Source organism: Diadema antillarum, unplaced genomic scaffold (assembly GCF_040938485.1).
Source record: "Diadema antillarum isolate AM-2024a unplaced genomic scaffold, OU_Dant_1.0 seq00000563_RagTag, whole genome shotgun sequence".
Taxonomy (NCBI): Eukaryota; Metazoa; Echinodermata; class Echinoidea; order Diadematoida; family Diadematidae; genus Diadema; species Diadema antillarum.
The window spans coordinates 337,095-361,235 of NW_027271502.1; the positions used below are offsets into that span (position 1 = coordinate 337,095).

General features: G+C 38.6%; 1 protein-coding gene across 1 annotated transcript in view; it reads left to right on the forward strand.

The window, feature by feature from the left end:
• LOC139735060 (protein Wnt-5b-like) overlaps window positions 1-24,141 on the forward strand; it is a 67,446-nt gene that overhangs the window by 26,425 nt on the left and 16,880 nt on the right. The window contains exons 2-3 of the mRNA XM_071645833.1: window positions 15,714-16,098; window positions 19,641-19,909. Of these exons, the coding sequence (XP_071501934.1) occupies window positions 15,893-16,098; window positions 19,641-19,909 (475 nt within the window). The 5' untranslated portion in view covers window positions 15,714-15,892. The remainder of the gene's footprint in view (window positions 1-15,713; window positions 16,099-19,640; window positions 19,910-24,141) is intronic.

Sequence of the window (24,141 nt, forward strand, 5' to 3'; positions counted from 1 at the left end):
ACTTGATTTCAGTGCATTGCATGCAATACATGCAATACAACACATGAAACTCTTTCCCCATCATATTACATTTCAGTGATGTTTCATGTCCTTACGTTACATTACGTCTAATCAACTTCATCTACCTTGAATGGTTCTATGAGATTAGATTTTGTTACGATTACATTCCTGAATGGGATAAAGAAATAATTCAAAACGACCAGAGAGTATGAAAAAACAAAAACACACCCACACTATATCAATCAGGCTTACGATTTGACATGCAGCGCCCATAGACTCTTGTGTGATATATACGTACATCATATTTATTAATTACATAAACCGATATGAAAATATGAATGTCTAATATGTATATGAATGTTTGTTTGTTTGTTTGTTTGTTTGTTTGTGTGTGTGTGTGTGTGTGTGTGTACGGGAAGGGTGGTTAGCGAGAGAGAGAGAGAGTGAAGTAGAAATATATATCTAAGGTTATATTATTGAGAAAAGAAAAAGAAACGTACAACCGATTTCAATAGATAAATGAAAAAAAAAATAAACCTGTAAAATTCACTGAAAGTGGAAAAATTTACTCAAAATAAACACGGCGGTCTGTGAGCACTCTGTGTTGAGGAGTTGAATTTCCTGCAGGAATTATATTGAGTAAGCATAGAGATTGGCCTGCCGACAGACATGGGAAAGCCGACAAGGCTTGGTCGGGTCATCGTCAATATTTGGGAGTCACGCCTTTGACCTCATTTGTGTCCATAATACGCCGTCTTGCACTATACAGCATCTATGGACGTGCACTTACACATTCACAAACACTACTAATGTGTATATTTATATAAGTGATATATATTTCTCCATCACCCTATTTATCTATCTATTACACAATACATAGATTATGTGTATATGCATATAAGAATATATGTTGTATATATGATATATATATACATATATATATACATATATATATATATATATATATATATATATATAAGTATATCTATGTATATACTCATATAGATGAATAGATATAAAAATGATATAGGTAGATATAGGTCTATACTCGCACATACACTTGATCGGTCTGTTCTAACCTAATGTAAATACAAACGTTGAATCCTGCTGCATGATGCAGATATCACTTCCCCGCTATATATATGTATGTATATGTATATCTTATATATATATATATATATACACATATTATAATGATCGTGATTTGGGGGCTTGCAATACCGTAAGTATGTTTATGCGAGATCGAAAAATCGACAACATAACAACAAACATGGGGAGACTGTGGTAAAATGGATGAGACTCATAACTTTCGAACGGAAGTCTCAAGTTCAAATCCTGGCAAGTGCTTACGTCCTTCGACGAAATGTTTCTGCCAATGATGCTCCTCTCTACCCAAGTGTAGTGGGTACCTGGCAGGGTGATCTTCGTTATTCCCAAAGTCCGTTATTTCGAAACAGACAAATTCCCTGTGCGTAGATGTTAGTTAATCCGAAAATGGAATAGGGTAATTCGTTATTCCGAAGGTTCGTTTATCCGGAAATGAAAGCAAACACACACACGCGCGCACACACACACACACACACACACACACACAAGCTGCGTACTAACCTTATTTCATCTTCGGATTACGTACTAACCTTATTTCATCTTCGGATTAACGAACCTTTTTTTTTTTCAACTGAAGCATGACTTTGTATTATCTTTTTTTTTGCCAGCATGCGCTCCTATGTTTATTGATACCATTTATTAATTAAGACAAATGTTCTTTGTTTATGATGTAAAACCTGATCTATCTTGTGTTATGTTTTTGTTGAAAAAGAAAAAAGAAGAAGAATGAAAATAAATGAATTGAATTGAATTGAATTGAACCTTCGGAATAAGGAACCGTAGGGTAACAATAATGGCAGCGCCCTCTGGTAGAGCAGTGGCAACACAGAAGAGACTACCCTGGATAAATAACACCAAGCATGCATTTTAATTGTTATCTTGGTCGTTAAACCTCTCTCCTTCCTACTCTTCTCCAGCAGGTCAAGTAATATGCCCTGCACTTCAGTCGCAATAGGCAGGATTGCTCAAGAATGGGCGATACATAAGATATATCTCTATGGGATGGATCCGCTTGACCAAATTAATTAGAAATCACCACCTAAGACACATCAACAAAATACGAAGATTGATATTATCATCTGCCATTTTGCCGCAACGACTCAATACTCCACTTTATTGATGAATTAAATCTCAGAGACCTTATCGTATTCTCTTGTCTCTTTTTACCGTTTAGTTTGAATACTCAGAATGCACTTTGCAGTATTTGCTGTGTTGATATGTCGGGCAAATCCCCGGTCAAGCTTTCTGGTTGTCAGGAACAACCTGTGATTTGCTTTCAGGGTGTGACCATGTGCATACAATCTGATTGTTATAGTTACTTGGTTTGTTTACATGCAGGTCTTGTCTCGTATATGCGGCTTTCTTAGGGATTATCTCTTCCATTCAGTGTGTAATCGGACAATGCTACTTTCTTGAATTTACAATAAAATATTATCATTATCCACTTCTTTGCCAATGCTTATAAGAATGCTGCTACAACAGTGGATCACTATTTTCCATAATCGAATTTTTTTCCGCTCGCCCACGAAGTATTTATACAGTGTTTTTTCCTAAATATTGTACATGTTATATGTTGTTCTATAATTTGTCTCGTATATATATTACATGAACCTTTTGCAAACGTTTGAACAATATTATTTCATCGCATGTATACTTTGCACTATGTTTTTTTTTTTATTTTCGATGATTGGAAATAAACTATGATTGAATTGAATTGAATTGAACAACATTATGAATTCCGCATTTACTGCTCGTACAAACGTTCATCACCACACGCTTCATTTTCTCAAGAAGCTCTTTAAATCGATAAACTATGCTTCACATACTAGCATTGGCTATGATGTCACGTGGGGTAAAGGACACCAAAAGAAGTTAATCCATTTTACACTGAGGTGATATACCTTTTAGGCAGAGGAAAACTCACCAGCTTTGACACAGAAGTAATTCAAGTATAGGGCTATCAGGGGGTTTACGTGCGGAGCGCACTAGAGGGCGCCCATACCCAATGTACGAGTTTCTCACTCGCCAAGTTCGGGCAATTAACTTTTTTTCTTCTCTATTCTTTTTCTTTCTTTCTTTTATATATATATATATATATATATATATATATATATATATATATATATATATATATATATATATATATATATATATGTAAGGGTTGGTGTACTTCATATAGGATTAAGTGTTTCTTGGCTATTTTTTTTCTCCGATTCGGTAAGGTGGTTATCATTCATTTATTTTTTAACTTCTTTTTTGTAATTTACCTAATCTCGGAAACTTTGTCGATATGGAGATTTGTACAATGTACAATGCATAGAAATTATTGCTATCAAGACTCAATATGGTAGTATACTTTTGTGAACTATACTCAGTTAGTGGAATTGAATTAATTGTTAATCCTAGCTTAAGCGAAAAACAAGAAAACAAAAACTTCCACAAACTTGAAAAGGGAGATATTCTTTTATTCTGTGACAGACAGGCAGCCAGAAATAAAGAGTAAACAATGAGTATGAATACGTGTAGGTTCATATTAAGATTTACAAATGTCTAGGAAATTGACACATAGACAAACCGAGAAAAGTCAACTTAAGCATACAAATAAGCAACATAATAAGAGATACATAGTGCTCATATCGATCTCACATGATTTAAGTCTCAAACCTATCAAGTGCAATGAGTCTTGAGGACCTTATAACTGAACTTTACCGGGTATGCTTTGGAGAAAAAAATAAGAGAAATCAATTTTAAAAAAATGAGTGTATATCAATCATATTGAAATACTAGACAGTTCTTGCTGATGAGGAGAAATAAGACCTCTTCAATTCACCTTCATGGAGTCTGTGTAAGCTTTGTACATAGAGGGCGCAGTTACATTTTATGAGCACAAACCCTAGAAACCGATCACTCCCATGAACTACATGCGTCACAGTACATGCTCAGAGATGCAGCAACTATACGGACAAATTCGTGAAACAGCTTGATAAAACATGACGAATGTTTTATTATCGTGTTGGAAATGAATTTAATGAATTATTGCTATGTGAAAGCAAAATGATATTGCAGAATGACCAGTGACTAAAGATAAATTATTATTGATATTGAAAAGTAGGTTGTTTCTTTCAGATCTCGTTCGATCGTTTAGGCATGTTGTCATTGTTGGTGAATTATTCATGTCGACAAACTATAATGCTGCAATTGTCATGACCTCTGTTTGCATGTACTGTATTGCATTAACACGTCTTTATATTGTTAGTCATATTGAACACATGGCATAATCCGCTTCCAAAGGCAAACTTCGTAAGATAGAGAAAATGTATCATGGCTATACTTCATGCCATTACCAGCAATCTACACAATCATGTCGAAGAACCAGCATGCACAAACGAAAACTGAGACTGAGAAAAAAAGAAGAAAAAGAAAAGAAAAGAAAGAAATAGTCACACTAGATTACAGAAAACAGTGTTGCAATAATAAGACATCGTGAGCGCCGCCAGAACAAAACTGATAGGCCTACTCCAAATTGAGCAAAAAGTTGATTCATTGTACAGCAACATTAAAGTTCTCAGGACCACCACCCTAAAATCCACACATTCATAATCAACACATTGACTACACAAGAGGAAAAGAGTTGGCCTGACGGTGTATGCGTAACATTATTTTGACGAACATCTCCTGTCGATTAACGTGAGAGGGCGCTATCAAAAATTGTATATTGTTTGGCAGGCAGTGGTGCTTTGCAATGCTTGGCCTGATCGACCAGGAGGTCTCGATGGTGGTGCGGATTTGATAACGAAATTATCTTAGTAACTCAGTGGTTGTCATGGGAATGTCTTAACGTATCGAGTTTCACGATTTTTTTTTCTATTTAAACCAAACAGTCTTCATTCAAATTCAATCCATTGTGGCATGACTTGTGGCAAGATACAATCCTACTTATTATCTCCCCTCAAACCCCTCAACATAGCGAAATTCGGATTTTAAATAAACATCAACTGATCGCAGACCCACCAGGAGCACCAGTGTGTCTCATTATAACAGAAAGTGTCAGATACACTCATCGTCCAGCCATGAAGGGTAGCAAAATAGCCGTCCCGTGTGGCTCTCACGGAGATCGCAGCTCAATCTAAAGCCAGCCGTAAGCCGACGACAAGCTCTACCAACATCTCTCCGAACCCCCTGGCCACAAGAATTTAACTAAAAACGTCACTTTCCGTTGTATCATCCGCATGGCTGCGGTCGGTAGAAATATTCAAATATTTTTGTATGCCGCATGAAATTTTCTCGGAGAAAAAAAAAAGAAGAGAAGAAGATATCTACATGTCATACTTTGCTATGTCCAAATCAATCACCACACAGCGCGATGGAAAAACATTCATCTCCTATCCGTCGAGGTAATATCAATTTAATGCTATAAAATTCTAGATTGCACGACTTTTGTCATCATTCTGTAACAACTATCTCGACCTACTTGATCTAGTCTTCTGATAACGTCATTATCACCATTCTTCCATGCACAATTTACTGTTGAAAACACGCATGCGTATAAAGTTTTTGGAAACAATAATTGGAAAACGTGCTTCAAGATTCCGTCCCATTCTACATTCCTTGCTTCAAAAGGAAACAAATTTAGGAGCAAATGCGTTAGTAATGCCCACAAAGGAATATGCTTGAAGAGGAAAATATTACTGAAATCGTAATCCCGTTCTAACACATGGCACGTTCCTCGTCATTGCTGTATAATGTAATATATTATGTTTTTGGTAACTGCAAAGAGGAGCACACGTCGGCCAGTTGGTTTAATGTTTCTCCTGCTAGCTTTGCCACATGATGCCACAGCGTATTGTAATACGGAGATCTACTTTATCTACGACAATTTATTATAAACATACAATTTCGCGAACAAACCCCAGTTTTTTATTTCGCCGTTCATTCAATCTCTGATCATGTCAGTTCCAAGCAATCTCAAGTGAATGGTAATTGTTTCTTGTGTAACTGTTCCTTAATGTTTGTCTGTTTCATTTTTTCCATCTGAGAGTATAGCTAGATAGCCCACGTTCAGCTGCACTAGCTGGTCTTCCATGAGGTCCAGGTGGATGTGAGACGGAACCACTTCACCGGGTTATGCACCCTGACCAAGAAGCATGATGGTTTCAACATGCACAGTGTCATTTAAAGACTGCTAATATATAATCTCGTATTATACTTTTCTGTGAAGATGGGATCTGATTGTTTACAAAGGATGTGAAGTTTTCCATTTTGGCTTGGGTCCCCGTTGTGACGCGAGGCACCTTAAAACAAAAATTAATGCAACTTGCAAAAATTACAGTTACTATGACAGCAACTTGGCAATACATAGCCAATAAGTTAAGAGCGTTCCTTAGTCACTGTTGTCTCTGCAACTTGCAATGAATTCAAATGCCTTTAAATAAAGTTATTGTTACCCTTTCACTATCTAGATTGATGGCGTAATTGGACTAGAGATGTCACTGGGGAGCCCGCTTTTTGGGGGAGTTCGCTCCTCCCTCATCCACGGACGATAGGGCAGTTATCAATGGTTAAATGGCATTCGTGGAAAGCTATCACAAACGGTCGAGGACTGGATAAAAGACAACGAACAGATATATCAAAGCATGTTACTAACGGCTGATCAAAAGGAGCGCATTCCGTGAGGCCATTGATCAGCCACCCCGAGTTTTGTCCTCGGTTTCTCTAAATGATACTCGAAGCCAGTCAATTTACTCGCAAAATAATACTCGCTAGCTGAGAGGGAGACCTTTTCTCTTTAAGCATGAATAATTGATACTGGCATGTCCCCCTTTGAGAAGACTTGAATAGTCGGGGGACAACATGAAAGAATCCGCATCGCTGGGATGTGGAAATGTTATCCTTGCGAGCACGCGTACAGCCAACGACTTAAATCGCGCCCGCGCTTCACCCTCTTTCTCCCTTCGCCAGACGATCGATCGATAGCGAGGAGAAGCGTAACCGATTATCAGATTAAAGTGCTTTGTTTGGCGTCTGACTCCTTGTGTTTACTAATAAAAAAAGATTTAGTCCGACGCGAAAAAAAGAATTCATTTCTGACTTTTCCCCCCTCTTCTCGCGCACAAAAAGATGGTGTCACTTCACGGACTCGTCCATGGAGCATTTCCCGTCGCCTTTTTGTAACACGCCATCGAACAGTGAAGAGGTACTCGAATGGCCCATTGACTTGAAGGCGAAGTGAGTTTGAGGGTCTCTTGGTCAAGTGGGTATATAGCATCACAAACCAGCACGGACTTCCGGAAAGCACCTCAATGATTCGACTGCGATTATAGCAACGGACTAGGCAAGCTGCTGTGGTGAACGGCGGATAAAGTGTGACAGCCTTTTCGTCAAACTCTCGCAAACAGCTCCCAGATATTATGTGTTTCAGGTGCGTATATACGCAATAACTATACGATACCATTTTATAGAATGCGTGGATGATGTTCAAACGAGGACGCTGTCTTACGTCGAAATAATTGAATAGGGAATAAAAACATGAAGTCAACTTTGGACATGTTACCTTTGCAATGCCGAAACCGATTCTTAGCTTCTCTTACAGAAATTTATTCGATGAATTCAACATGACGTATCATAATGTTCTATACAAAGGCAACATCTGACAGCATACAATTTTGAGAACGTTTTTTTTTTTCTTAACAGATTCGCTTTCAAAAGGTTAAATTTGATTTTTCAAAACAGTGTTTGCGACATAGTATGTCTATCTGTTGACGTACAATGTGATGTTGTTGCCATAATTTTTAGGGGACGAATGACGTGATTATTCTCTGAAAGTAATGAAACATTATGACTTTAACTAGCAAATTAAATTACATGATGCATGGAAGAACAAAGCAAGGAGTATGAGTGGGGCACATCTCTATTAAACCCTTTCTGTGCCAAAGGAATCAAATGTGCACAAATTTCAGACACAAACCTATAGACAGGTATAGTAAATGTGGCACGCGCAGGGTTAACTGTCCCATTGATTTCCAGTACTCCTTTCTGATGGGACCAAGGTTTCCTTCTACCTTGCGAATCAAAGGTAATGCGATTATAGAGCGGCGATTATCGAACATGAATGTATCCCGTCCATCAATCAACTATGAGTGCAAAAGACACGCCTGTGGAGGAAATAAGTGTACTCGACAATGCTTTGGTCCTAATGGACAGACAGACAGCTTTTAGGTTTTAAACTCAGTGACTTTAGAAAGTAGGGAGGGAGGGAGGGAGGGGGGGGGGGGGCTGTTTCACAAAGAATTTTAGTCGATCTTAAAAGTTAAAATAAACTTCAAATTATGATATGCTCTGTGTGTCTTCGATGGCATGTTATCTTCCTACAATGGAAATGAAAAATTGGAGACTTATTCATGCAACCATTAATATATAATATAGAATAGGTGACAAAAGGAATTTGTCTCTGAATCTTGATAACAATATGAAATCGAATCTAAACAACAACAACAACAATAGATACAACTAAACAGGAAAAACAGTGGCATACCATGATCTTAAGCTGATTTGAACTTTAAGACTTAAATTCGTGATGAAACAGCCCTGGATAGTCTTGCCTGCAGAGGGAGTTTGGTAGACTTGTGAGCTTTTTTTTCAGATATATTTCTGAAATATTATGTTTGATCCGTCACCACGATCTGATAGTTTAGAATAAATCATTTAAAGCATATTTGCCTGTTAATTTCTGTCTCATGTTACTAAGGCATATAGAGCAGAAAGGTCATACATAATATTAACTCACAGAAGAGGACTTTTGATGATTTTGGCACTGAAAGATCTGTGATAAACGTTAGATTTTTTTTAAACACATTAATAAGTTCGTGAAGAATAAGCGCGCACAAGGAAATTCAAAAATATATATATCATCATCAGGATACCGACCAGGTGAGATGGTGTTTGCTAGAGAAGAAAACATATTGATATCAGTTTACAATTCAAGTTTATCTGTGTACTGCACTCAAACTGTGCATAATAATATATAAAGATTACAAAAATTTCCTAGTCTCATAGGGTGGTGGTGGTAAACATTTTCGCCTCGAAGTTGCTTCTCATAAAAATCTTTTCGTATGTCCATTTTTCTCTCTCTCTCATCTCTTTCTCTCTCTGTTTTTTCCTTTCCTCCTTTTTTTTATTCGTATCCTTCGCTAACATTGCCCTCTTGAATTGTTCATCTGTGCTGTAATTGCTACCAATCGTCACTTCATGTTATTTCGTACTCGTTTCGGAACTTCAATTATTTAGCCATCTTGCAGCGTCTGTTAACAGTTCCAATATGTCAGTTCTCGCTGGCATGTCAGAGGCAAAGCATTCGTCATTCGGAGGTAAAGCATTCATCAGTTTGTTTGCAGCATATACAGCCTCACTTTTTCCCTACCTAGTTACACAAAAGTTGACGGTCTCTCGCTTCGACTTTCTAAATTTGTGTCGCTTGTTCGTGTTGGTTATTTCGCGGGTCGTTCACCTTCGCTGCAGGCGAAACCGAATCGCCCCGGTCTGTATGCGGGACGGGATCGCTTTCACGGTTCGAACCGGCCCGTTAATGGCCCGCCGTAGCCCACGCTCGCCCCGCCTCGTCATGTTACATAAGGAGGGACAAATAGGGAAAGCGTATCGGTGGCGGATGGGGGTATGTCATGCGAGAAATGCGATACAAGCGTGCATAATTATTGACGGAAAAGACGAATAACATTGCGAGAGGTTACCGCGTGAATATACAAAGCCGTCACTGCATGGCGTACGTGCAGGCCAAGCTTGCGGAGATCTCATACCAGTGACATTTTAATATCACAATGGTAATTCGAAGAAATCAGCTGCATTCCTTTTCTTTTGCTCTGTTTAATGCTGTGTTTTCCATCAAATCCGGCTTAAAATATAACATTACTGTCTTGCATGAAATACTCTTTCATAGGCATAAAAGATATGTTTTTTCTTAGTATCAAACAATCATCAAACAATGTTTAAAGAGTTATTCAGATCTAGAAAACACTTTTGGTGTTTCTTAAGACTGCTGTCACTGCTTTGGGGAGCATAATAATGAGCTTTGGTTTCGGTGCAAATAGACAGAGTTGCACCTCATCTTTCAAAACCACTGAAAAAAAAAGAAATACTCTGTGAGGCAAATCTCCATGTTGGTTCGATATTTTGATTACTGTTCATACTACTATTATATTCTATATTGAAATGTCAAATTCGTTTACAATCGTTCAAATTTTGCATGTCACACATACACACACACACACACACACACAAACAAACATATGTGTATATATATATATATATATATATATATATATATACATATGTATTATATATATATACATATTATTGTAGGCTACATAATAAATTAAGTTTAAGATGCGTTCTAATATCATTCTTTTTCAGTAAATTGTTTTGAGAAAAAGACAGATGAAAATAATGTAATAGAAACATTTCAGAAAACACCGACGTACTACATTTTGTCTCTTAATTCTCTTAAATGTTATTGGCAAAGAGATGCTCTCCAGAGTTCCGTTAGAGGAGAAAGAATATCACATAACAGTAAAACACATCTGAGTTAAATGGGTGGTTTAGTTTTGGTTGAGATGAAGATTAAGCTCTTATTTTTAGAAACTGCTTATGAAATATTAACGAGCATACAATTCTAAGAGGAATTCAAAATTTGTCTGAGATATTAAAAGCAAAATAAAACAATTCGATCCTAACAAAAAGTGGGTCCCATCTTTTAGTACAATCGCTCTATTTTCGATATCTCAGCCATTTCAAAACCAATTTTCATCAAATAAACTTTAAATTCCTCTTAGAATTATAGTATGCTCTTTCATATTATATGAGAGGTTTCAAATTATTTCACACACAAAAAAAACGTGTGAAATTTGAAGCCCCATCTTACTCAAAAATATATTGTCCCTTTAAGATGGTTGTGAATGTGCACTTGGAAACGCGACGATCTCAGTATGAATACCCAGAAAAGGGTGGGTAATTACAGAAATTCACCAAATCCGCATTTCTGCCCCCCTGCGGGTGTTTTCTTCCATCATCATGCAGTTTTCGACTTGGGCTTCTGGTCGGCTTTCCTCACTTTTTAAATCGGTTTTCACGTATTTTATTCCTCTCTTTCTCCCTCTCTTTTCACTCTTTGGTTCGTGTTCATGCAGAGATTCAGTATTTCTGGAATGGTAGGTTATTTTTTCGTGACTGGCTCTCCAAGATGGCCTTATAGAATGTGTTGGAGCCTTTATCAACGCTTCGAGCCCTACCTGTCCACTCCATTTGGGGTTTGCGGTTATTTGGTAATTCTCAGACATCGATTTTTTTATTTCCTCTTTGTTAGAAATTATTTCTCGGTATAAATATTGCTCTGTATGAAGGTATGCACAATAACATGTCAGGTACACTATACAATGAACTTTCTGTTAACAAAAAATGTGGCTAGTATTTCACGGTATTTACTTTCCCTTAGTGAGCCCCATCCTTTTTTAGTTTTTCTATCAAAGAGGAAGCTAAGTAAAGAAAGGGAAAGTTATTTTGACTAAATGACCTAAAATTGAGACATAAGCGCAATCTTGCGTCACAGCAGCAATTTCTGAAAAGAAGGGGAAAAAGGAGGAAAAAGCAAAACGTTTGAATGCTAAAGGGCCATTGAAGTATCAAAGTTAATTGCATCTATTCAATTCAATTCAATTAAATTCAAACTTTATTTCATTTTTCGAAAAGAACATAAACGTTTCACTTTCTTTGGCAACAGAGAATAAGGTTGCATAATCAAAACAAAGTAAATTGAGAAAAATATAATTGTGGAACCTTGGGGTAACAAATACGTTGTAATGAAAATTGACTGACTGAAGTGATAAAGACGATATAACATTACGCAAAACGTCGAAAAATGGAGGGACCCACTAAAAAGACAATGCTTGTTGACTGTGGGCCCCTCAGGTACAGAATGTCAATAGAAAATGAAGTGATGCAAAAAGGGGAAAAGGCTGGGAATAAAGTCAGAAAAAAGTCTAATGGTTGTGGAGACATACCATGGAATGTTGATCATCCGAGAATGATAAATCAACTCATCATTCAAATCGAATACAATAATGTAACCACATAGATATTCTTACAGACGGATCTTATATGGAGACAAATTTGTGATTTGCTGTATTTTATATATCTTTTTATCAACTATATATATATTACAGTTTGTAGAATATAACATCACTAATATACGCCTTCTGTTGGCAGTGATAGAGTCCTGATAGTGCAAAACAACAACAACAAAAAAAAAACCCGAATAATTATTTCTTAGGTCGTAGGAACATGTATGTTTGTTTGCTTTTTGTAGTCTGAAAGGCTTACCAGTACAAAACTGAAGTTAGCCTACATTAAGGGATTGGGTGGTTATTTTCTCGCTGGTAACTAGTTCAGGCCAAGAGATACATCGTTCTGGAAAGAGACTGTCTTTCGTCTGTCGATGTCACCAGCCCCACCGGAACGAAACGTTACCACTTGGGGCTTAAATTGCTATGCAAGCCATTTCGGCGTTATGAAAAGCTTAGGCTACTACGCCAGTGTCTCCGCCTTATAGAAACGGAAGCACTGGGATCGGGCCATTGTGTGTAGTCAACAATGCACTGAATAATAACCAAGAGTATTCGCAGCTAGACTGGATGGTTTGGAATTACCTGCCTTTGTGATAATATTTCCAGAAGGGGAAAGTTCAGCTTTCGTAAAACAAAACAAAACAGAGGCGGACAAAAACCCCAACCCTGCCTGTCATGACGGTTGAAGACCCTTGAACTTTGGGTCATTCCACTAGCGACCTACATTTGGGCAACCTTTTGGTCAGCTTGACCACGATGTTGCACCATGTTCTATTGCGTTCCGCGCTTGTTAGGAAAAATTGATTTTATGGCATAAAAAAGGACTAAAATAAAACCAAAACAAAACAAAAATCCAACAACACACACCAAAAAACAAACAAACTTGAATTACGATATTCAAATCAAGCAACAACCTAAAAGTGAGAAACGATATTCAGATTTCTGCAAATATTGTAGACATTAAGGTTATCCAGTCAGGTACAAACTGATTTTAACTTTTTTATTTATGTTATTCTTATTATGACAAATTATAACGTAAAGTCGTTATAAAAATCAACGATTAGTATGACATTGATAAAAAAAAATAGTATGCGATGATTAGCAGTTTAAGGAAGATAACAATTCAATTCATTCTTATTTCATATTTCTTTTTCCATAGAATATAACATGAAAAAGTTACGAAATTGATCTTGAGAACACAATTCTTGACTGTAAGATAAAATTATAGATAATTAAAGAATTAAAAACGTGTATACATAGTTCAAACCTGGAAAGTAGTAGTAAAAGTAATAGTAATAGTAATGGTAGGGGTTATGATAATGGTAATAGTAATGGTAATAGTAAAAGTAATATAGATAGTAATAGGAATAGTAGTAGTAATAGTAATTGTAATTGTAATAGTAATAGTAATTGCAATAATGATAGTGATAGTAATGACAACGATTGTTACATGTAGACGTCAAACAGTAAGAAAGTAAGAACGCATCTCGAATTCTCGACGCCCGTTACATAAAAGAGAGGAAAAAAGTCAACAGAAAAAAAAAGAGAAATACGATGAAATACACAACTTGAAAGGAAGATTATGAAGTCAACTGTTCAAGCTTGAATCGAGTGATAACAATGCTTCATTATCCACGATACGTGGATGTTGCTATATACAATAACAACGTTTTCTTAACATCTTCAAGGAGTCGCATACTGTAGTGCACGCTGTATTTTCAAGGAAAGAAATATATGAAATATATGTATCATATGATGTAACATGAATATACACTTGTATGTGTGTATATATATATATATATATATATATGTGTGTGTGTGTGTGTGTGTGTGTGTGTGTAGGTGTGTGCGCGCACGCATGTTGAGTGGTTACAATGTCATATTATATCGTATTGTGTTTCTTTTTTTTTCAACAAAAGTCAAAGTCAACTCAAATACACAGACAGATTATTTTCAGTTTTCAATCCCCGAGTTCGAACATATCGTATAAAAGAAATGTGTCGACAAACCATCAGGGTCGGGTCTACCTGGCAATAGATTTTTTTTTTTCGAAAACCAGGTCAATATTGACACTTTGTCACCTTTGGAAGCAGCAAATGGTAAACTTCCCTTGTTTGAATGACTGTGTTTACTCTGCCTCTGCCAATTTTTATGTCTAAGAATTAAGTTTCACGAAAGACGGACCGAGGCGGGAATGTGCCAGATTTTAGTATGTCTTCTCGTTCGTATGATTATTGGTGCTTGTGCAGATGTGTTTTCGCGCGTTTTTGTCTCTTAAAACAAACATGATAACTATATATTTGTTTTTGAGGAAAAAATATTTTTTGAGTACAGGATGAAGATCATTGGAAAGAAAAGAAATATCTTTTTTATTGTTTTGTTGAGTCCTCATGCCCGTGTGAGCGGTCTTTTTCTAACTTGCCCGTGTTTTGTACCAGAAGCATCTTTGACTTTGACTACTGTGCATCGTGGTGATATTACATCTATATTATTATGCTGAGCTTGGACGTATCTCTGCTCAAGATTGTTCGCTGTTGCGGAAATAATGAGTAAGTGTGATGGTAATATCAATGAGAAATTGACTCTCCTTCACAGTATTTAAATATTACTTAAGGAAATATCAAAGAGTCAGTACGACTCCTTTTAGAGCTCTGTTTTCATTTTCTTTTAATGGCTGAAAAGTGTTTTCCATAAATGTTATACTGTATACAGAGTGGCGTTCTTCTTTTATAGAGCGTTCCATAAATGTTATGTAAAGAGTGGCGTTCTTCTTTTATACAGCTGAGCAAATAACAAAAAACAAACAAACAAACAAACAAACAAACAAAAAACCTCAAAAGCGTAATCCATTGTACCCACTGCCATGGACAGTCGTCCAAACAATGGTTGGCGAGTTATGTCGTTGTAGAAGGTGGACGTCTGGCGAGAGAGGGGAGAGGGAGAAGGGAGAGAGAAATTAGCCGAACTTGCGAGAACCAATCGGAGCGTGATATTCCAGCTTCCAGAAGCTTTACTGTGGTTCCCCTCGCGAGACGAAGTTTTAAGGGAGTGCTGTGCGCCAAAGCGATTCGTTCATACAATATATTGCATTAGAGAGCAGCGAGCAGTCAGATGTGTTCAAAGCGCCGAATCAGACCACTCCACTTACTCTCGCCTGTCCGCTTCGCTGGCCTGTTTTGGTTGTATAGTCCCGAAGCGTTTTTCCTGTGTACAGAGCGTATTTATTAAAATAAACGATGAAATGTTACATCATTATCACCTTCGTCGATTGAGAAAACTAGGAAATCATATCGCATGACTAAATGTCTGTATATTTCTCCAACTCTGTGATGGCCAACTGTAACATCTCGTCGCCGTGATCCGTAAGAAAAAAAAAATTACCATTACAATGATTACGTTTGTTTGGCTGTATTCAAGATGTTCATTGCCAATGTTTGCAAGCTTTAAAATCAATGTATTTCTCTTATTTTCCCCCAGGTCGACTTTGGATACGTAGTGCGGATATTCAAGGATGCTCTTTATTCTGCTCGAACCTGAACTGCATTTCGAACAAGGGACGTGTCATCGGAAACGCCAGTCCGCCGCTCACACGGAATATACGCTTTGATGGGAAGCTTTCACGAGAAAGACTGACATTGCATTGTGTGGATGGTACCATGGACCAATCATCATCGGACCGGTGCAGGAACACGATGTCAGGGCCCCGCTCGAACACTGAATGGACGAAAACCTCTGGTTGGAGGCATCTCTTTCGCCGCTCGTCGGTGATGTCGGTCTCGAAAAATGGCGCCTTACTTTTGCTCTGGACTTTCGTTGGATTTTTATCGGTCTCGATAGCGAAAGCGCAGGACACGACATGGATGTAAGTAATTGTCCCCCTCTTTTTCTGTCTCTGCCGCTATGACTATTCCTACATGGTCACTTGCCTTGTCATCTCTCTTCATACTTTTTTCTTTTGTTAACATAAGCCCTATAATGTCACGTGTCATTGTGATGATTTTTCTTCTTTTTTTTTAAAGGAGAGTTCGCTGCATCCGTATAAGTGACGACATAAGCCAATCCTTAGGTACAGCTCGATCAGTATTGACTGCTTTGAATTGTGTCTGTATGAAAACAGTATACATGCCACCACCAAACCGCAATCCTGGGAGAAGGACTCGCCCATCAGTGATAATCAGCGTCCATAATAGCTCTCCTCCCTGTACCACCAGTTTGCGACGATTATGTTGTTGGGAGATAATGGTTGGTAAGGGTCATTATTAGCGTCTTCGGAAGAAAAAAAAAATAAATGTGTTTGTGGTGTTGTTTAGGCTTTCTGGTGAGATGAATAAAACCTTAATTGTAAGGTTCCGTGAATTAGTATCAATCATGGGAGAAATTTATCTGTGTGCTGACATGTTACAGACCAAACTTAGGTCAAGTAGTTTACGCAAAAGCTTTGTCCAATCCATCGTACCACAGACTTTACTAGCGACCAGTATAGACCCTAAAGTGCCGGTTCCATATTGTGTATTTCGGCAGGCAAATGAGAAATTAATGAAGTATAATTAGCAAGTTTCATACACTTAATGTGTGTCTCAAGTCATACTGAGAAATATTGATTGTATTTTTGTTTTCTTCGACCCTGCTGAAATGAAAGCGGCAGTTGTTTTTTTTAAAGGAAATCAATGATGTGGCTATCCATTCTTTTTTTCGAACACACTATTCTACGTCACACGTAGTTGATACACCTATCTTGATACAAATGACGCATGTTTGTGTATTCAAGTGTGATTGTATTTAACCATCGGGTCCTCGTACAACAACGTATTATACATATAGGTAATGATAAGTGTACTCTGTTAGAGTAGTAATAGCAAAATTGATAAGACTGTCATAATTCTTATCACCTACTCGTTTAAAGACTGTGCAGTTAAAGTACTGTTATCAAAAGGTCCCTGCCATCAGGTCAACCACTTATCCATTTTTATGTTATCATATATCTTGATAAAAAGAAACGTGATGGGAAGAGAATCTTGCCCAAAGATGAAGGCGCCATGCAAGATTCGTAACTCTTGATCTCAAGTTTAATACACCAGAATCTTATCAACTCAGCCACAGCATGTATCACTGTATAAACACACATAAACGTAAAGAAACTGTATAAAATGTTCTGGACGATAACCTGGCGAGAGGCGCGTTGCACTATTCCGCTGATGGATACAGGTATATTCTGGACTGGGAAATACTTTCAGTCAATCAGTAAACGCGCAAAACGAAGAGAAGGTCGGCAAATTAATGGAGGCTTTCTCGGGGGACAGATTAGGACGACTTGGGGGTAAAGCATCATTTAGCAGAGATCAGACGAAAATTGTCGAGTGGTGAATTGCGTTGTCAGGTTGGAGGAGTGCAACCAACATACATTTGTACGCACCCTCTTCTTACACCTTTAAATGAAGGAGAAAGGGGGATGTAGAGGGATTGACTAAAAAGATGTGTGTAGGATAAGGGTAGGAGGAAGAAAACTTAGCGAGGGGAAGTTAAGCAAAGCAAAGATTGGAAGAAACGAGAAGTGTGTATTGCAGTAATGCAGGGATATCAAAGATACTGACAAATGGAACGAAAAAGAAAAGAGAGGAAGATTGTGACTGCGTGGAAATGTTGGGAGGGAGATCAGCTCACCAAACCGTGACCTGAGAGTTTTTCTCGCGGCCCATTGTCGAGAAGTATCATAGCCAGACTCGAGTCACAAATCCGCTGGGCGGCTTGTCCTTGCATTGTTTCCGCCTCCTTCTGTCACCGCGGTCAACCCTGACGCCACCATCCCCAACGCCTCCTTACCTCATCCCTTCTTCTCCGGACCAAGATCTGGGTATATGTTTAATTAGATAAACCCCCTCCCACCCTCCCCATCGAAACGCACCAGTGACAACAGAGCTTTACATAATAGCTTGCCGCCACATTCCTTGCCTGTGAATCGAACATGTGGGGTGTAAGGGGGGGGGGGGGGGGGGAGGGAAGGGAGGGGAAAACCAAGAAAACTTGTCAATTGAGCCGACATGTCCTTTGTCTGAGTGCTTTCATCATGCCAGCCCAGATGAAATTGTAAGGTCTTACAGAAAGTACGAGGTATGCATTGGGCGCAAGGTTTACTGACGCAGAGTGCCCAGAATCTCTCTAACGGTACAAGTAAGAAGCAGGCTTCGCTATGCGCAAACAAGTTACCTCGACAGTCCAGATGCTTCGTGATGAAGTCATCGTGATCAACGAGGCAAGACAAGAATTTAGACGTTTTAATCGTACGCCCATCACCCTTAGCGGGAGTTGGCATCAAAAGAGCGTCAAAAGAATCCATCGATGACACTTGAATAGGTGACAAGTGATACCTCTTTTTCATGCCAGCTCAGCAAAATCGCCTTAAAAAAGCCTAGAATCAAGCACTGACCAACGCCATATTACTGACATTGTTCTCGTATTACAAGCCTACCGAAAGGGGATTTGGCGTGCAACGATCCTCGCCACACGGGGTAAATTCGTGTGCCATTGTTGTTTTCATCGCACCTCATTACAGGTTGAGTCCATTTTCTTTGGACAGGCACTACCAGCTATCATGCCGAGAAATGACAGTAACATGGCAACCCCTTTGATGACAAGAACCATTTAACTAGATTCGATATACGGTTGCTGCAAATAGACTTCAAAGTCTGCTCTGTATACGCCAAACTTGAGACCGATTAGAGCCTGGTAACTGAAAGTGAGGTTAAAAGTTTCATGAAACATGTCTGGAGTACTCTCCTTGCCTCGCACATGCTATTCAAATAATTTGTTCGCGTAATCATTTGCAGAATTAGGGATTTATGTAAATAAGTGTCAGTCTGTCGATGTGACAGTAGTCCGTCCGTAAAGTCCGTAGTCCGTAAAGACCACGATACCGAGTTTTTCGGTAAAGGCATGCTTCCGACGATTCTCAAAAGAATGTGCAAGTAAACATAACTAATATTTAACCGTGTTCATGGTGTTGATCACGTGACGACTTGAAAAAAAAAACAGTTCCATGAAACGAATTGTGATTTGTCTTCAGCAGAATCAAATCCTTGTATCATAAAAGACTTGTCAGATAGTAGTATCCAACTACAGTACCTCAGTTCCCTTGGCAGCAGTCGGACGGCAGCCGAAGCTCAATCATCCATTATCATTTTACTTGTCATGTTAACCACAAATATTGTGATCGTATAACAAGCTGTCATCCAACCACCCGAATAATAATGCTATTTCCTGTATCTTTTTTCTTTGTGTGTGTGTGTGTGTGTGTGTGTGGGTGTTGATGTTGAAACTTCTTAATGTTGATGATATTGTTTTGTAACCGTGCTGATTACTTACATTCCACATGCTCTGTTTGCCTTTATAACCCTTCCCTTGGAACAGAAACCTTGGTCTAGATACCCGCGTGCAGCAGTTCGACGCGTTTCGCAACCCTGAACTCTTCATTCTGGGCACCCAGCCCCTGTGCAGTGAGCTCCTGGGTCTGTCACCGGGCCAGCAGAAACAATGCCAGCTCTTTCAGGACCACATGGCACCAATAAGCGAGGGCGCCAAACTCAGTATCGAAGAGTGCCAGAACCAATTCCGGAACCGACGATGGAACTGCAGCACGGTCGACAGCAACAACGTCTTCGGTAGAGTCCTCAACACACGTGAGTACGAGGTTGGCAGGGAAATCCAGGGTCCAAGACCACAGCGTCTAAGACCACAGGGTCTAAGTCACAGGGATCCAATGTAAAAGGGTCTAATTCATAAGAGGTCCAAGACACAAGGTCCAATACATATAGGATCCAAGGTAAGGGGGTCCCAATTACACAGATGCCCAAGACAAAAGGTCCAAGACACAGAATATGTCCGATACACAGGTGTCCAAGACACATGGTCCAACACACATGGGTCCAAGGCACAGGTGTCCAAGACACAGGGTCCAAAGACAATGAGGCCCCGAGACACAGGGGTCCAGGACACAAGTGTCCAAGATACAAGAGTCCAAGGCAAGGCACAGCTGTCCAAGACACAAGGGCCCAAGAAAATGGGGCCCCAAGACACAGGGGTTTAGGACACGGGTGTCCAAGATACAATTGTCCAAGGCGCAGGGGCCAACACAAGACGGTCCTAGACACAGGTGTCTAAGACACGGATGTCTAAGACACAGGGATCCAAGACAACTTCTTACTTCTATTTGTCATTCGGTTTGTCAGCGTTCTTATGGACCAATGGTGATAGAGGGTCCACACATTCTTAATGGGACTGGAAAGCATGGGCTGTTAGTATTGTAAATGCATTTTATTCATATGTATATAATACGTATATTGTTATCATTATTTTAAGGGGGATGCTTATGAATGAAGACTGCAGCTTTGCAATTAGCAGTCTGTTTGTTTGTTTGTTTTTATACTTCACCGTAAGGCAGGTATCAGTATATTGTGTATAAGCAACCGTTGTATTTTGTTTTGTATAGTGATCTCTTTCCTACGTCTGTTCGGAACGTGTGGTGATAAGGTATTCGTGTTACTTCCTGAGATGAGAGGTGAACTGAACGAATCGTTTGAAAATGACGTTAGATGATGCACGTACATCCCATCCACAAGACAGCAAGGTTATCACGCAATCACCCAACATGCCTGTGATCAAGATGACTACATTTACATGTCCAGTGAACTCCATGTACTCCTTCGTATAAATATCAAACCGATCTGTAACTTTTCACACTTTTTCAATTCTAGCCTCCCTGCATCTGAGTTCAAAGATCTCTGGTGTATCTTCCACAAACCTCTCCATACATCACGTATTGATCTGAGTACTGACTTTATTAGAAACGTACCATACCCACAGAATATGAATACAAATAAAGTTCAAGTGCATACACGGTAGTGCTGTAAAATTCGTCACCAATTTCGGGTTGTGAGATGGGCAAAACCAGTACTAAACTAGAAGCTTTTGCACTTACTCTAACAATCCCTCTGCGCCTATTGCTGTAACTAGGACTGTCCTATTTACCGCCGGTCACGGTTGCCGTGTTATAATGTGTACCAAGCTCATAAATCATCCCAAGTTTAAATCAATAAAAACTTTGCCACCTACCAACTTCTTGGTCAAGTGACCACCTTTTATCACCCACTAGAGCCCAGTGCTGTGCGGATTCCAACACGTTTACCTCGACAAATATTATTCATACGCTTCATGACACTCTCAGTTTATTACGAGTGATGTCAGACCCTTTTTTTCACGGCTTCTGACTGTTCACGTACGTTCAGTTTTAGTGCGTCGGAACATGGGCCCAAGTACGTTCAGTTCTGGAGAACCTTATCAGAGGAAACGTAGTAAAAATATATATGTGTACACAAGGTTTAAGTTTGATGTGATTATCTGGTGTTAATAGCCCCGCCTCAAGACATCGGTCAATGCTATAGGTGCGAAAGGTTACAGTAGATTGAGTTGTAATAGGCTGTTATTTCAGTACTAACCGCCCACTCACCTCCGTATGATATTTTATTGAGTTTTATACACAGAGGTATGCGAATAATTGTCTTCTTGTGACAAGAATTGATACAGCTTCATGCTTGAACAGGCCTAGATATAATCTGCAAAGATTACACCGAAGTGTTGTGTAGTGTGTTTCCCCTTTCAATCCATATCGCAATTTATCAGAAAGTAAGCCAATCGTGTTTAAGGAATTATTTTTGTTCATGTTCTGATTACTTCCCTGAACTTAGAGAAATTTTCTTTCATGGACAACATGGAGCTAGTAAAGAATTTAAAGGAATATCATGACTTCAGTATACTTGATGAGATGGGATGCAAAAATATTTACTGATGTTTGGGTGTCAAAGTGTGTAGTTTGCTTTGATTTTGCACTTTTTAATATTACGTTGCAACTAGCAATAAGAGAAACACTGTGTGGATTCAAATGGCGCAAATGCTTTATAAATCTACCGTATATTTCCAGAGTTCCGGTTTGAACTGATTTTCAACGAATTTGCATCCAACTAATCACAAAATATCTCATCTGCAAATGGATGAGATTTTGGTACTGCCCTTAATATTGATGCAAACCATTTTCATCAAATACTAGACGAAAGCCTATTCCAGACTAGGCAATAGCATCACGGGTCCTTAAAGGACAAGTCCACCTTCATATACATAAGGATTGAGAGAATGCAGCAATATTAGTAGAACACATCAGTGAAAGTTTGAGGAAAATTGGACAATCCGTTCAAAAGTTACGAATATTTTAAGTATCTGCACAGTCACAGCTGGAAGAGAAGACTACTACAGTGTATGATGTCACATGCGTACAACTATATGAGGAAAATAAAAAGAGAATTTCACAAAACTTTACTTTTTGAATAAAGTGCATAGTTCTTCGACTTGCTACTGACGTATGTTAAGGGTAATATTATTCCCCATGCCTTCTGAAAGAGAGAAGTCGAGTGTTCTTTTGTTATGCGAGAAAAATGGAAATATGTTGAATTTTCTTTATTCTTTCTTTTATCGTTGTACTCATGTGACATCACATGCTATAGTAGTCTTTTCATCCAGCCGTGACTGAGCAGAAACTTCAAAAATCTATAACTTTTGAACGGATTGTCCGATTTTGCTCAAACTCTCACTGATGTGTTCTACTAATATTGCTGCATTCACTCAACCCACATTTCTATAAAGGTGAACTTGTCCTTTAAAAAAGCGAATTTACACAATAATCACCTATGTTATTCAGCATTTAGATATTTCAGCCGCAGGAATATGTAAGTAGGCCTACATGTAAGTCGGTCAACTTAAGTCCGAATCTGGGGGGACTGCTTAAAGGGTGTATAATTTTTGTATGTGTGTGTGTGCGTGTGTAAGGGGGCACTTCCCCGGTTTCATGCGGAAGCGATCCCGTCAATCCGTTTGACGTTCGACTCCTGCTGTTACATTCTTCAGGACTTGGAAAAGCTTGACTTCTTCTCGTCCTTCTTCTCCGACGTTAAACCCCAATGACTCCGTATTGTCGCATTTGTTCCCAGATTTCACCGAAGCAAATATGTCTCTTCTTGAGCGACAGAAAGAAAGGAAAAAAAAAGCCAGTAACAGAAATGGGTCATAGGTACACACACTCACTATAACATACAAAAAGGCAAGAGTCTGAAAGATAAGAAAGAATCCTGTAGTTTGAAAACACTCAAAATAGAAAAGTTTTTAAAAGAAACTAGAACATATAAAATATTAAGTGTTTAAATATTTTGAAGTGTTATATTTTATCATCTAATCTTATACTTTCGTTATGTTGTAATACCTGTAGAGTGGAAGAGGATTATACAAACATGTTATTACAAATGACAAAATATTAATCTTAGGAAGCAGGGCAGCAATTCTGTTGTGTTACATTATGGAAGAGTTTGATAATACCTCCGTCTCCCGCAGATATAAAACAATTGTCATATAAACGCGTCGCCATTCCGTAAATCGCCGATTTCTTCGAAGGAATGGCAGTAGCTGTTTCACTTTTGGAAGACCCTATCACTTTAATTACACTTGGAGATCGGCGTCTGGAGACTTTATCCAGGAGCGTGTTCTCAAACTCTTTCTTTCTTTTTCTTGACGGGTGCATTGAGTGGTGATGTAGACCTATTTATCGAACACGCACGAGCAAACACAGCCAAGAATAGGGAGACGTACTGTCGATGGTACCGGTCATAACCCGACCAACAATATCAAGTCTGGCGCTGGTGTATGGGTCGTGAAAACTACAAAAAGACGTTGATGCATACAGAATAACTGTTATGAGAGGTAAACTTCACTTTTTTAGGAAGCTGTAATTTTGTTACAAAAGAGTAGCTGAAAAGTTTGCGATCGCACGTTTGAATTTGAAGTGATCGAACTTCTGGAATAAAAAAAAAAA